This window comes from Heterodontus francisci, chromosome 20, assembly GCF_036365525.1.
Source record: "Heterodontus francisci isolate sHetFra1 chromosome 20, sHetFra1.hap1, whole genome shotgun sequence".
NCBI classification, from domain to species: Eukaryota; Metazoa; Chordata; class Chondrichthyes; order Heterodontiformes; family Heterodontidae; genus Heterodontus; species Heterodontus francisci.
The window spans coordinates 90,791,413-90,804,984 of record NC_090390.1 but is presented as its reverse complement, the minus strand read 5'-3'; the positions used below and the strand labels follow the sequence as shown (position 1 = coordinate 90,804,984).

The window sequence follows — 13,572 nt, the reverse complement described above, 5'->3', positions numbered from 1 at the left end:
GTTGGAGGTCATAGAGAAACATAGGAGCAGGAATAGGCCACCATTCAATACAATCATGGCTGATCATCCACTTCAATGCCTTATCCCACACTATCCTCATATCCCTTTATATCATTTGTATTTAGAAATCTGTCAATCTCTGTTTTAAACATACTCAATGACTGAGCTTCCACAGCCCTCGGGTAGAGAATTCCAAAGATTCACAACCCTCTGAGTAAAGAAATTTCTCCTCATCTCTGTCCTACGTGGCTTCCTCCTTATTTTGAAATTGTGTCCCCTGGTTCTAGACTCCCCAAACAGGGGAAACATCTTACCTGCATCTATCCTGTCTATCCCTTTAAGTATTTTGCAGGTTTCAATGAGATCATCTCTCATTCTTCGAAGCTCTAGAGAATACAGGCCCAGTTTCCCCAATCTCTCTTCCTAGGACAGTCCCCGTGAGATCCAGGGTGGCAAAGTAATTGACTTCAGTCCAGGAGAGTGAATCTCTGGCCAAGGGCCAGACTGTAGTGTAAGCTGAAAAATCGGTAGAACCATTAGGGCAGTTGCAGGTTCAGGAGGTAACAGCAGCAGTGGGGGATGGGTTGTAGTCTAGACAAAGTTACCTTAAAACTAAAGCAACTGATCAGACACACAGCAGCTGACGCTTGTGGTGTAGTCTAATGGAGAAGTGTCGTCTTGACATTCAGAGAAGTCCAGGAATTTGGAAACCAAATTTGAGTAAAATTCAAGTGCTAACTGCTGGAAACAAAGATTAAGCGAGGTTGGGGGATGGGTTGTTGGCCCAGGTAATTTTAAACCATCAGGGAACTTGTAGTTAGGGCTTAAATGCACCCACTATTAGAGCTAGGGACCAGTGGAAAAGAGGAGATTGGGAAGAAAGGGCAAAGGATGGCAATGGATAGTCAAGGATAGAGTTTCCCAGCAAAGGAACTCCTGAGGGAGTCGTTAACCCAGAAGCATCTTTAACCATGGTGAAAGGGGAGGAAGACCTCCTGCCTGTGCACTAGCCATCCTTCCCCACCAGAGGAGGCCTCAGATGCAAAGTAATCTGCCGTTTATTCCTTTTCTCCCCACACAGATTAAAATTATGCACAGATTCTATTTTGTTTGCACAAATATATTCTAACCTAACGTTCAAGTACTGTGAAGTTTGTGGAGACCATTCTGAAACCACTATTGGATAAACAGGTGGTTTGTTCTAAGCTTCTGAGTGAGGAAGTCCTCAGTGAGGTGAAGAGGTCATTTCAGAGATGTACTTCACTGGCTAATCTTGGAAATTCCTTTGGGACAGTGTGAACAAGTTTACTGCGTACAGCAGCTTACTCACTTTAACTGAGCACTGTTTCTTTGCATTACCAGCCTTTGGTGAGCTGTATTTGGGCAGGTCTCGTCTGGATGCTGCTGCTCCATCTACAACAAGCAGATTGCTCCCTCCTCCTTGGTACTGCTGGGTCAGTCTTGTGCTGCATGTGGAAGGTGATGGAATGAAGAAGGAAGTTAATTCTGTCCATTCGAATGTAAACCCGCCCTGGCAACAAGGTGTCATCAACCTGCTGTAGTTACTGAGATTTGGTAAATATGCAGGAAGTTAGTTCTCCAGTGATATTGTACATCATCAGTGAAGAAAGCAATAAGCAAGGCCAGAGAGAGACACCATTAGATAGTTTGGAATGAGACTGCCACATGGCAACATCCTAGCGCTAATAAATATTCGGGCCTCTGTGATCCTTCCTGTTGATAACTCAGGCCCATCACTCTCATACACGAAGGATGCTTCTGGTCAAAGAGTGACATTTTCATTCAATAGTAAATCAAATAGTCAGAATTGTGCAGATGAAGTTCAGTTGATTGGATTCATTAGACAAAACCTTTCTGTGGGGTTAGGGTCTGACCAGGTCCCAACAGAGAACACTGATGTTCTGAAAAGACGGTGAGGTCAGAGTTCAGTGGGGTGGTTGTGTGTCAAATGATGGAAAATGGTTGAGATTCTTGGAGCAGTTTCTTTTTCTGTGAAGTTGTCTGTCTGCATTTGGCAATCGGTTTATTTGGTAGAACGTGTCCCTCACTCTGAGTTTTCTGTGTTTTAGCAGGTGATCAGTATCAAGGACAATGACAGTCTGGCAGCAAGACTTGCAGTGAAGATGAGGGCGGACATGCTGATAGTTCTTTCTGATGTGGGAGGTGGGTAAGAACCTAGGGGCAAAATTGCCAGTCTGAGCACTTTCTGTAATCTGTCGAGTGAGTCAGTAACACTAGTCGTAGACACTCCCAACAGCTCAGTAAGTACACCTGGCGACCAGGCGAGTAGCTAGACCATGAGTCAGGAAGGTCACAGACTCTGCTGAATTAACCAGTTATAGAATAATTTGATAGAGTTGCTTAAAATTATGAGGGATGGGACACCAGATTAGAAACAGAATGTTTCTGATGTTTAAAGGGTTGAAAAGGGGAAAGATTAAGGGTTGGACTTTTGCAGAAAATAGCAGTCACCCCGCATGGGAGTCACGCCACCGCAATTGTGCGGCAGGCGGCCATTTAACATGGTGACAGCGGCTGCCAGCCCTTTCCCCCCCCCAATCACATGGCAGGGGCAGCTTCAGCAATGCCATTCACGGTATCATCTGATGCTGTAGCAGGTGCTGGCGCCATTTTTAAAAGACTGCCAGCCCTGAAAACAGTTCAAAATAATGCAGAGTTGACCCCTTTCCCCCACCCAGTCTATACTCGGAATGCAGTGGAGACCCCTTCCCCTCCTCGCTTCTACTGGACAGGAAAGCGAAGGCATGTGAGTGCCACATATCACTGAAGATTGGGAATGGATGGGAAGATCGTAGCGGATGGCATGGTTCCTCCTTTTGGGCCTCCTTATCTCGAGAGACAATGGGTAAGCGCCTGGAGGTGGTCAGTGGTTTGTGAAGCAGCTCCTGGAGTGGCTATAAAGGCCAATTCTAGAGTGACAGACTCTTCCACAGGTGCTGCAGGTAAAATTGGTTGTCGGGGCTGTTGCACAGTTGGCTCTCCCCTTGCGCTTCTGTCTTTTTTCCTGCCAACTGCTAAGTCTCTTCGACATACCACACTTTAGCCCCGCCTTTATGGCTGCCTGCCAGCTCTGGCGATCACTGGCAACTGACTCCCACGACTTGCGATCAATGTCACAGGATTTCATGTCGCGTTTGCAGACGTCTTTAAAGCGGAGACATGGACGGCCGGTGGGTCTGATGCCATGGTAATGTATGCAAATAGGTATTTCAAATCTTTAAACTAGGGTCTTGTTGCAGAGGGGCAGCCACAGAGCTTCCCCACCACCGGGAAGATCGGACCCGGCAATCCTGACCCGGGTTCCGTGGTGGATTCTGCTACTCCGATTCTCCGGCAGGCCCCACCGCCGCCCCCGTCACAAAGCCCGACATCGGGCTGGGGACAAAATACAGCCCGAAATGTGGACCGAATAAATTGAAGTCAAAGGTCGGAAGGAATAACAGTAACTGAACAATGGGCTACCTTCAAAGACGAGATAGTTTGGGCACGTTCGAGGTATATTCCCTTGAAGGGAAAAAGTAGGGCAAATAATTCCAGAGCTCCCTGGGTGACGATGGAGATAGAGATGGAGATGAAGAAGTGTGCTTATGACATATATCAGGTAAATAATACAGTGGACAACCAGGCTGAATATAGAAGGTTCAGAGGGAAAGTGAAAAGGCAAATAGAGAAGCAAAGAGAAAGTATGAAAAGAGACTGGCAGCTAACATAAAAGGGAATCCCAAAGTCTAATATAGGCATATAAATAGTAAAAGGGTGGTAAAAGGTGGAGTAGGACTGATTAGGGATAAAAAGGGGCATTTACACTTGGAGGAAGGGGCAATAGCTGAGGTATTAAATGAATATTTAGCATCTATCTTTACCAAGAAAGAAGTTGCTACCCAGGCCACAGTGAAAGAGGAGGTAATTAATACACTAGATGATTTAAAATTGATAAGGAGGAGGTATGAATAGGCTGATAAATCACCAGGGCCAGATGAGATGCATCCAAGGATATTGGGGGAAGTGAGAATGGAAATTGAGGAGGCACTGGCCATAATTTTTCAGTCTTCCTTAGACTCAGGGCTGATGCCAGAGGACTGGAGAATTGCAAATGTTACACCCTTGTTCCAAAAAGATAAGCCCAGCAACTACAGACCAGTCAGTTTAACTTCAGCGTTGTTGGGAAAACTTCTCGAAACAGTACTTCGGGACCAAATTAATAGTCACATGGACAAATGTGGGTTAATTAAGGAGAGCCAGCATGGATTCATTAAGGGAAAAGCAGAGTTAACGTTTCAGGTCAGTGACCCTTCATCAGAACTGGCAAAGGTTAGAAATGTGATAGGTTTCAAGCAAATAAAGCGGGGTGGGGCAAGAGATAACAAAAGGCAACGTGTTGATAGAACAGGGTCACAGAGAATAACTGACCAGAAGGTCATGGAGAAAAGGCAAACGGTATGTTAATGGTGTGCTGAAAGACAAAGTGTTGGTGAGGAGAGGGTGTTAATGGATTCTGTTAATTTGATGTAGTGACCTAAACCTTTCCAGTTAGTTTGCTTAGGGAGGAAAGGTGAGCCAGGGTTCCCAGAAACTATTGTCATCTGTAGATGTCTGGTGAAGAAGGGCTGTAATTTCAAACTGGCTGCCAACATTGGCCATGGAATAACCGCCACTGGAGAATGCCAGCCGCCTGTGTGGTGGAACTGTATTCACCAAGGAGATGCAGGGTGAAATTAGCGAGAAGCTGGTGGGAGCATTAGTTGCAACAGTTGTAATTTGTGGTATGGAGTCTGGTCAGCAGAGAGAACTAGAAGGACCATTCTGACTGAAATTGACTCTAAGACACGAAAATCACTATCATTGGGATTTTGAAACTGATACAGCAGATCCTTAACTTTGGTAACTGCCAGTTATGCATTTGAAAAGAGAGTGCAGATCTGTTTGGATTCTACGCAGAGCCTGGTGAGCGGGGCAGTGTGTTACAAAATTATAATTTCATGTAATTTAGCAAAGACAGGGTGTGTCTTGGTCTTTTTATAAAGACTAGCACAGCTTTTGTTGTAATAATGTGGTAGTCCCGTTTAGTGAGACAAGAGTTAGATACAGTAACTGTCTGGAATGTGTTCCTGCAAAGGGTAGTGGTTAGTTACTGTCGAGCTGCTATTCATACAATGGGACTTGGAGTTGATATCGGGAAGCTAACATGTCTCAACAACTTGCATTTAAATAGCACCTTTAATGTAAGGAAATGTCCCAAAGCACTTCACAGGAGCTTAAGCAAATAAAAATTAACACTGACCAACATAAAGAGATTTTTTAGCAGAATTAAGCAAAAGTTTAGTCAAAGAGGTTGGTTTTAAGAAGCGTCTCAAATGAGGGGAGAAAGGTAGAGAGATGGAGAGGTTTAGGGAGGAAATTCTAGAGCTTGGAGCCCAGACATATAAAGGTACAGCCACCAATGATAGAGTGAAGCAAATCAGTGATGCATAATCAGCCAGAATTGGAGGAGTGGAGTGAACTCTGGGTTGTGGGACTGGAGGAGGTTAGAAAGATAGGGAGGGGCGAGGCCATGGAGAGGTTACAGAGATAGGGAGGGGCGAGGCCATGGAGGAGATTACAGAGATAGGGAGGGGCGAGGCCATGGAGGAGGTTACAGAGATGGGGAGGGGCGAGGCCATGGAGGAGGTTACAGAGATGGGGAGGGGTGAGGCCATGGAGGAGGTTACAGAGATAGGGAGGGGCGAGGCCATGGAGGAGGTTACAGAGATAGGGAGGGGCGAGGCCATGGAGGAGATTACAGAGATGGGGAGGGGCGAGGCCATGGAGGAGGTTACAGAGATAGGGAGGGGCGAGACCATGGAGGGATTTCAACACAGGATGAGAATTTTGAAATCTCACTCTTAACATTTGCTCTTGCTACCACAACTTATATTGGTTGTGGATCATTTGTGTTTGTGTTTACGTTGGAGAATTTGTTAGTAAAAGAGCTTTCCTTTGTTTCAGGCCTTTTTGATAGTCCTCCTGGATTGGATGATGCTAAATTTATTGATACCTTTTATCCTGGAGACCAGCAGTCTATCACCTTTGGTACAAAATCCAGAGTGGGCCTTGGAGGCATGGAGGCGAAGGTAAGAGAAAGGTTGTAAAGGGAGAATGATTGGAATGGGAGTCAGGAGAGATAGTGAACCTTCAACCTTTCAGTTTCTTTCAGTGATTATCTTTGTACTATGCTCAATATTCCGCCTCATCCAGATATCGGAACTTCAGAAGCTTCTCGTTTCCCCTTCTGTGCTGTCTGTCCCGCGTCCTCCCCATCTGCAAAGTTCAGTGTATTGATTTATCCAGCCATTCCTGGAGTCTGAGCATTCTTTCAGTATATCGCCCGTGGCTGCATGAATTTCCATTTCTTGCAGAACAATCTATCCATTTATTTATTTACACTTCGTGTTCCTTTGTTTTCTACACGTTAGAAGCTAAAGATCAGTTCTACGAGGAACTCCATAACATCATTAGCAGCATCCCCAACACCGAACACCTATTCCTGCTGGGGGACTTTAATGCCAGGGTTGGGGCCGACCATGACTCATGGCCCTCCTGCCTTGGGCGCTATGGCGTTGGAAGGATGAATGAGAACGGGCAGAGACTGCTTGAGTTGTGTACCTATCATAACCTCTGCATCACCAACTTGTTCTTTCACACTAAACCCTGTCACCAGGTTTCATGGAGGCACCCAAGATCACGTCGTTGGCACCAGCTGGACCTCATCGTCACAAGGCGAGCCGCCTTAAACAGTGTTCAAATCACACACAGCTTCCACAGTGCGGACTGCGACACCGACCACTCCCTGGTGTGCAGCAAGGTTAGACTCAGACCAAAGAAGTTGCATCATTCCAAGCAGAAGGGCCACCCGCGCATCAACACGAGCAGAATTTCTCACCCACAGCTGTTACAAAAATTTCCAAATTCACTTGTAACAGCCCTTCAAAACACTCCAACAGGGGATGCTGAGACCAAGAGGGCCCACATCAGAGACGCCATCTATGAGTCAGCTTTGACCACCTACGGCAAAAGTGCGAGGAGAAATGCAGACTGGTTTCAATCTCATAATGAAGAGCTGGAACCTGTCATAGCCGCTAAGCGCATTGCACTGTTGAACTACAAGAAAGCCCCCAGAGAGTTAACATCCGCAGCACTTAAAGCAGCCAGAAGCACTGCACAAAGAACAGCCAGGCGCTGCGCAAACGACTACTGGCAACACCTATGCAGTCATATTCAGCTGGCCTCAGACACCGGAAACATCAGAGGAATGTATGATGGCATGAAGAGAGCTCTTGGGCCAACCATCAAGAAGATCGCCCCCCTCAAATCTAAATCAGGGGACATAATCACTGACCAACACAAACAAATGGACCGCTGGGTTGAGCACTACCTAGAACTGTACTCCAGGGAGAATGTTGTCACTGAGACTGCCCTCAATGCAGCCCAGCCTCTACCAGTCATGGATGAGCTGGACATACAGCCAACCAAATCGGAACTCAGTGATGCCATTGATTCTCTAGCCAGTGGAAAAGCCCCTGGGAAGGACGGCATTACCCCTGAAATAATCAAGAGTGCCAAGCCTGCTATACTCTCAGCACTACATGAACTGCTATGCCTGTGCTGGGACGAGGGAGCAGTACCACAGGACATGCGCGATGCCAATATCATCACCCTCTATAAAAACAAAGGTGACCGCGGTGACTGCAACAACTACTGTGGAATCTCCCTGCTCAGCATAGTGGGGAAAGTCTTTGCTCGAGTCGCTCTAAACAGGCTCCAGAAGCTGGCCGAGCGCGTCTACCCTGAGGCACAGTGTGGCTTTCGAGCAGAGAGATCGACTGTTGACATGCTGCTCTCCCTTCGCCAGCTACAGGAGAAATGCCGTGAACAACAGATGCCCCTCTACATTGCTTTCATTGATCTCACCAAAGCCTTTGACCTCGTCAGCAGACGTGGTCTCTTCAGACTACTAGAAAAGATCGGATGTCCACCAAAGCTACTAAGTATCATCACCTCATTCCATGACAATATGAAAGGCACAATTCAGCATAGCGGTGCCTCATCAGACCCCTTTCCTATCTTGAGTGGTGTGAAACAGGGCTGTGTTCTCACACCAACACTGTTTGGGATTTTCTTCTCCCTGCTGCTCTCACATGCGTTCAAGTCCTTGGAAGAAGGAATTTTCCTCCACACAAGATCAGGGGCCAGATTGTTCAACCTTGCCCGTCTAAGAGCGAAGTCCAAAGTACGGAAAGTCCTCATCAGGGAACTCCTCTTTGCTGACGATGCTGCTTTAACATCTCACACTGAAGAGTGCCTGCAGAGTCTCATCAACAGGTTTGCGGCTGCCTGCAATGAATTTGGCCTAACCATCAGCCTCAAGAAAACGAACATCATGGGGCAGGAGGTCAGAAATGTTCCATCCATCAATATTGGCGACCACACTCTGGAAGTGGTTCAAGAGTTCACCTACCTAGGCTCAACTATCACCAGTAACCTGTCTCTAGATGCAGAAATCAACAAGCGCATGGGAAAGGCTTCCACTGCTATGTCCAGACTGGCCAAGAGAGTGTGGGAAAATGGCGCACTGACACGGAACACAAAAGTCCGAGTGTATCAGGCCTGTGTCCTCAGTACCTTGCTCTACGGCAGCGAGGCCTGGACAACGTATGCCAGCCAAGAGCGACGTCTCAATTCATTCCATCTTCGCTGCCTCCGGAGAATACGTCAATAACGCGACATGAAGTCCTGTGACATTGATCACGAGTCGTGGACGTCAGTTGTCAGTGATCGCCAGAGCTGGCGGGCAGCCAGAAAGGCGGGGCTAAAGTGTGGCGAGTCGAAGAGACTTAACAGTTGGCAGGAAAAAAGACAGAGGCGCAAGGAGAGAGCCAACTGTGTAACAGCCCCGACAACCAATTTTATCTGCAGCACCTGTGGAAGAGCCTGTCACTCTAGAATTGGCCTTTATAGCCACTCCAGGCGCTGCTCCACACACCACTGACCACCTCCAGGCGCTTACCCATTGTCTCTCGAGACAAGGAGGCCAAAGATGATCTAATTGCTGTCTCCTATATCATGTATAGTCTGTTCCATGGATTGGTAGCTCTGAGTGTGAGGTAATTATTGGGAACAAGATCTGGTCATTCAGCCCCTCAAACCTGCTCTGCTATTCAGTTAGCTCATGGCTGATCTGCACCTCAATTCCATTTACTGCCTTTTCTCCATATTCCTTGATACCCTTATCCAAAAAAATCTATCGCAGTCACAGCCTAGAAAGCTCCAATTGTCTCCAGCATCCACAGTCTTTTGGGAGAGAGAGTTCCAGATTTCTATTACTCTTTGTGTGAAAAAGTGCTTCCTGATTTCATTCCTGAATAACCTAGCTCTAATTGAATCTTATAACATTTTAAATACCTTGATTAGATCACCCCTCTATCTTCAATACTCAAGGGAATACAAGTTAATTTTATGCCACCTGTCCTCATAATTTAATACTTTAAGCCCTGGTTTCATTCTCTTTAAATCATATTCCCTATCTCCAATAATGTTTTTTACAATGAGAGTCTGGCAGGGATTGAGGAGGATTGGACACTGTATGGCTGGTATGATGAAAATCCCCACTATGTTCTGAGAGAGATAGTGAACAATTTGCACCCTATTGCTGCATATCTGCTGATCTCTGTACTGAGGAGGCTGCAGGGATAATGGGAAAGCTCTTCCTCTTAGTTTGGAACTGTCGGCTTGTTTTGGGCTGAATAGAGGGAGGCTAAATCCACGATGAGAATCTTTGTTCCAAGTTCCTTACTGAAGTATTTTAGAGCTGCCCCTGGATGCGGCCTGACTGAATCCAGATGTTCTGGACAATAGTAGAATGGTGCACTCTGTTTATAGTGATCTGCTGTTCTGGAGCACCGAGCACAGTGATTGATGGGGTGTTCAGAGCCAGAGGTTCTGCAGTGACAAATTTGAACATGTCTGGTGATTTCAGGCGATTGTTCAGTCTCCCCTCTCCCTGCCCAGTCCACATACTGATAGTTAACATAAAAGGGAACCCAAAAATCTTCTACTGGCATGTAAATAGTAAGTGGGTAGTAAGAGATGGAGTGGGGCCTATTAAACACAAAGAGGGTAATATATGCTTTGAGGAGCAGGGCAAGCTAGAATACTTCATAAGTACTTTATATCAGTGTTTACTAAGGAAGAGGAATCTGACAAAATATCGTTAGAAACGGAGAGAGTAAAGGCAATGGATAGGGTAAAAACTGAGAGGGAGGAGGTACTGGAAAGGCTGGCTATGCTTCGGGTAGATAAGTCACCCAGTCCAGATGGCTGACATCCCAGATTGCTGAAGGAAGTGGGAATGAAGACAGCAAAAGGACTAGCCATAATCTTCCAATTGGCCCTGGATGTGGGGGAGGTGCCAGAGGATTGGACAGCGGCAAAGGTCCTAGCAACTCCAGGCCAGTTAGTTTAATGTCAATGGTGGGTAAGGTTTTAGAAACAATCAGGGAAAAAAGTTAACAGGCAATAGGAAAGTTTTGAGTTAATTCAGGATAGCCAGCATGGATTTGTAAAAGGCAGATCATGCTTGATGAATCTAATTGAATTTTTTGATGAAGTAACGGAGAAGATTGATGAAGGGAATGTGGTGGATGTTGTCTATATGGATTTTAAAAAAGTATTTGATAAAGTACCACATAAAAGGGTGGTTAACAAAATTGAGGGTCATGGAATAGGAGGGTCAGTGTCCAATTGGATAAAAAAATGATTGGCTGAAGAGCAGAAAACAGCGAGTTGTGGTAAATGGTTGTTTTTCAATCTGGAGGATGGTAGACAGTGGCGTTCCCCAAGGTCAGTGCTAGGACCATTTATTTTTTTGCTCTATATAAATGACTTGGATCTTGGAACACAGAGTACAATTTCAAAATTTGCTGATAATACGAAACTTGGAGGTGAAGCAAACAGTGAGGATGATATGAACCACCTGCAACAAGACATAGAAAGACGAGCAGAATGAGTGGACAAGTGGCAGATGGAATTTAATACAGAGGAGTGTGAGATTATGCATTTTGGCAGAAGGGATAGGATGATAGGGTCTGAAGTTCTGTTAATGGATGATAAATACCTGGAAGTTCAAGAAAATAGGGTGAACTGGTGTTGGATGTTAATTAGTTAATCGTATTCAAATATATATTTATAAAGAAGAGCCAACCAGCACTGGCTGTGAGTTATTTGGAGTGGAGAAGTAGGTTCTGTGGCAAGCAATAAACAGTCTCTATCTAAGCTTCCTGATGTCAGTGTCTTCTTCACAATTGGAAATTCTAGAACATAGGATGAAGCAATATATATTTAATGGCACAGTTCTAAAGAGTGTGCAGGAACAGAGGGACCTGGGGGTGCATGTGCATTGATCTTTGAAAATGGCAGGACATATTGAGAGACTGGTTAGTAAAGCATATGGGATCTTGGGCTTCATAAATAGAGGCATTAAGTACAAAAGTAGGGAAGTTATGCTGAACCTTTATAAAGCTCTGGTTAGGCCCCAACTGGGGTATTGTGTCCAGTTCTGGTCACCACTTTAGGAAGGATGTGAGGGTCCTTGAGAGGGTGCAGAGGAGATTTACTCGAATGGTTCCAGGGATGGAAGATTAGAAAAGCTGGGCTTGTTCACCTTGGAGCAGAGGAGATTTGATCGAGGTGTACAAGATTATGACAAGCTTAGATAAGGTAGACAAGGAAAAACCCTTCCCGTGAACTGATGGTACAAGGACCAGGGGACACAGATTGAAGGTTTTTGGGCAAGAGATACAGGGGGAATGTGAGGAAGAACTTTTTTACACAGCGAGTGGTAATGACCTGGAACTCGCTGCCCATGAGGGTGATGGAAGCAGAACCAGTGATTCCAAAAGGAAATTGGATGGGCATTCGAAGGAAATAAACTTGCAGGACTATGAGGATTGAGCGGGGGAGTGGGACTGACTGGATTGCTGTGCGGAGAGCTGGCATGGACTCGATGGGACAGTTGGCCTACTTCTGTACCGTAAATGACATTCTGATTGATTGTTGGATCTGCTCTGTAACCAAACATAAAATTGAGGAATGGAGTTATTTTCTATCATTAGATTGAATTCCAGTCTAAATAAGGGAAGTCACTTGTTGGTCAGTAAGTTACTGGGGTTCTGATTGTTACCAGAAAATAAAAGGTAGAGACAGAACGTGTGAACGTCATATTGCACCAAGGAATTGCACAAGAGTAGGGAAATTTGATAATAGAACAAACGTAAAGGCTTTGTATCTGAATGCACGAAGCATTCGGAATAAAATTAATGAGTTAGCAGCGCAAATAGAGATGAATGGGTATGATTTAATGGCGATTACTGAGACGTGGTTGCAGGGAAACCAGGTTTGGGAATTGAATATCCAAGAGTACTCCATATTTCGGAAGGATAGGCAGGAAGGAAAAGGAGGTGGTGTAACTTTGTTAGGAAAGGAAGAGATCAGTGCTGTAATGATCAATGCTATGAAATGATATAGGCATTGGAGATCAAGACATAGAATCAGTCTGGGTAGAAATAAGAAATAGCAAGGGAAAGAAGTCCCTAGTGGGGGGTAATCTATAGGTCCCCAAACAGTAGTTCTGCAGTTGGGCACAGTATAGACCAGGAAGTAATGGGGGCTTGTAAGAAAGGTACGGCAATAGTCATGGGTGATTTTAATATGCATATAGACTGGATTAATTATATTGGCAAGGGTAGCCTTGAGAGAGAGAGTTCATTGAATGTATTAGAGATTGTTTTTTGGAACAATATGTTGTGGAACCAACCAGGGAGCAGGCTATTCTAGATTTGGTATTGTGTAATGAGGTGGGATTAGTTAATGATTTCATAGTAAAGGATCCTCTAGGGAAGAGTGATCATAGCATGCTAGAATTTCAAATTCAGTTTGAGGGCGAGAAACTGGAGTCCCACACGAGCGTTCTGGAGTTAAACAAAGGTAATTACATAGGCATGAGGACAGATTTGGCCCTAGTGGACTGGGCAGGAAGACTAAAAGTTAGGACAGTTAATGAGCAGTGGCAGATGTTTAAGGAGATATTCCTCCCAACTAAAATATATTCCAGAGAGGAAGAAAGATTGTAAGAGGGGGGATAAAACATCCATGGCTAAGCAAGGAAGTTAAGGGTAACATAAAGACAAAAACTAAGGCATACCATATTGCAAATGCCAGTGGCAGGCTGGAAGATTGGGAAACTTTTAAAGATCAACAAAGGGTTACTAAAAAAGTAATAAAAAGAGCAATGGTAAATTATGAAAGAAAAGTAGCGCAAAATATAAAAACGGATAGCAAAAGCTTCTATAAGTATATAAAAAGGAAGAGAGTAACTAAAGTGAATGTTAATCCATTGGAGGATGTGACTGGGGAGTTAATAGTGGGGAACACAGAAATGGCGGAGACACTAAATCAGTATTTTGCCTCAGTTTTCATGGTGGAGGACACTAGTACCAT

The 13,572-nt window shown here is 45.1% G+C and overlaps 1 protein-coding gene across 9 annotated transcripts in view; it reads left to right on the top strand.

The window, feature by feature from the left end:
• Positions 1 to 13,572, top strand: part of aldh18a1 (aldehyde dehydrogenase 18 family, member A1) — an 875,135-nt gene that overhangs the window by 810,720 nt on the left and 50,843 nt on the right. For 8 of the 9 annotated variants that reach the window (XM_068053240.1, XM_068053233.1, XM_068053232.1 and 5 more), the window contains 2 exons: positions 2,091 to 2,184; positions 6,028 to 6,152. In XM_068053240.1, coding sequence (XP_067909341.1) covers positions 2,091 to 2,184; positions 6,028 to 6,152 — 219 coding nt within the window. The remainder of the gene's footprint in view (positions 1 to 2,090; positions 2,185 to 6,027; positions 6,153 to 13,572) is intronic. The other variant, XM_068053237.1, reaches the window with a different exon arrangement.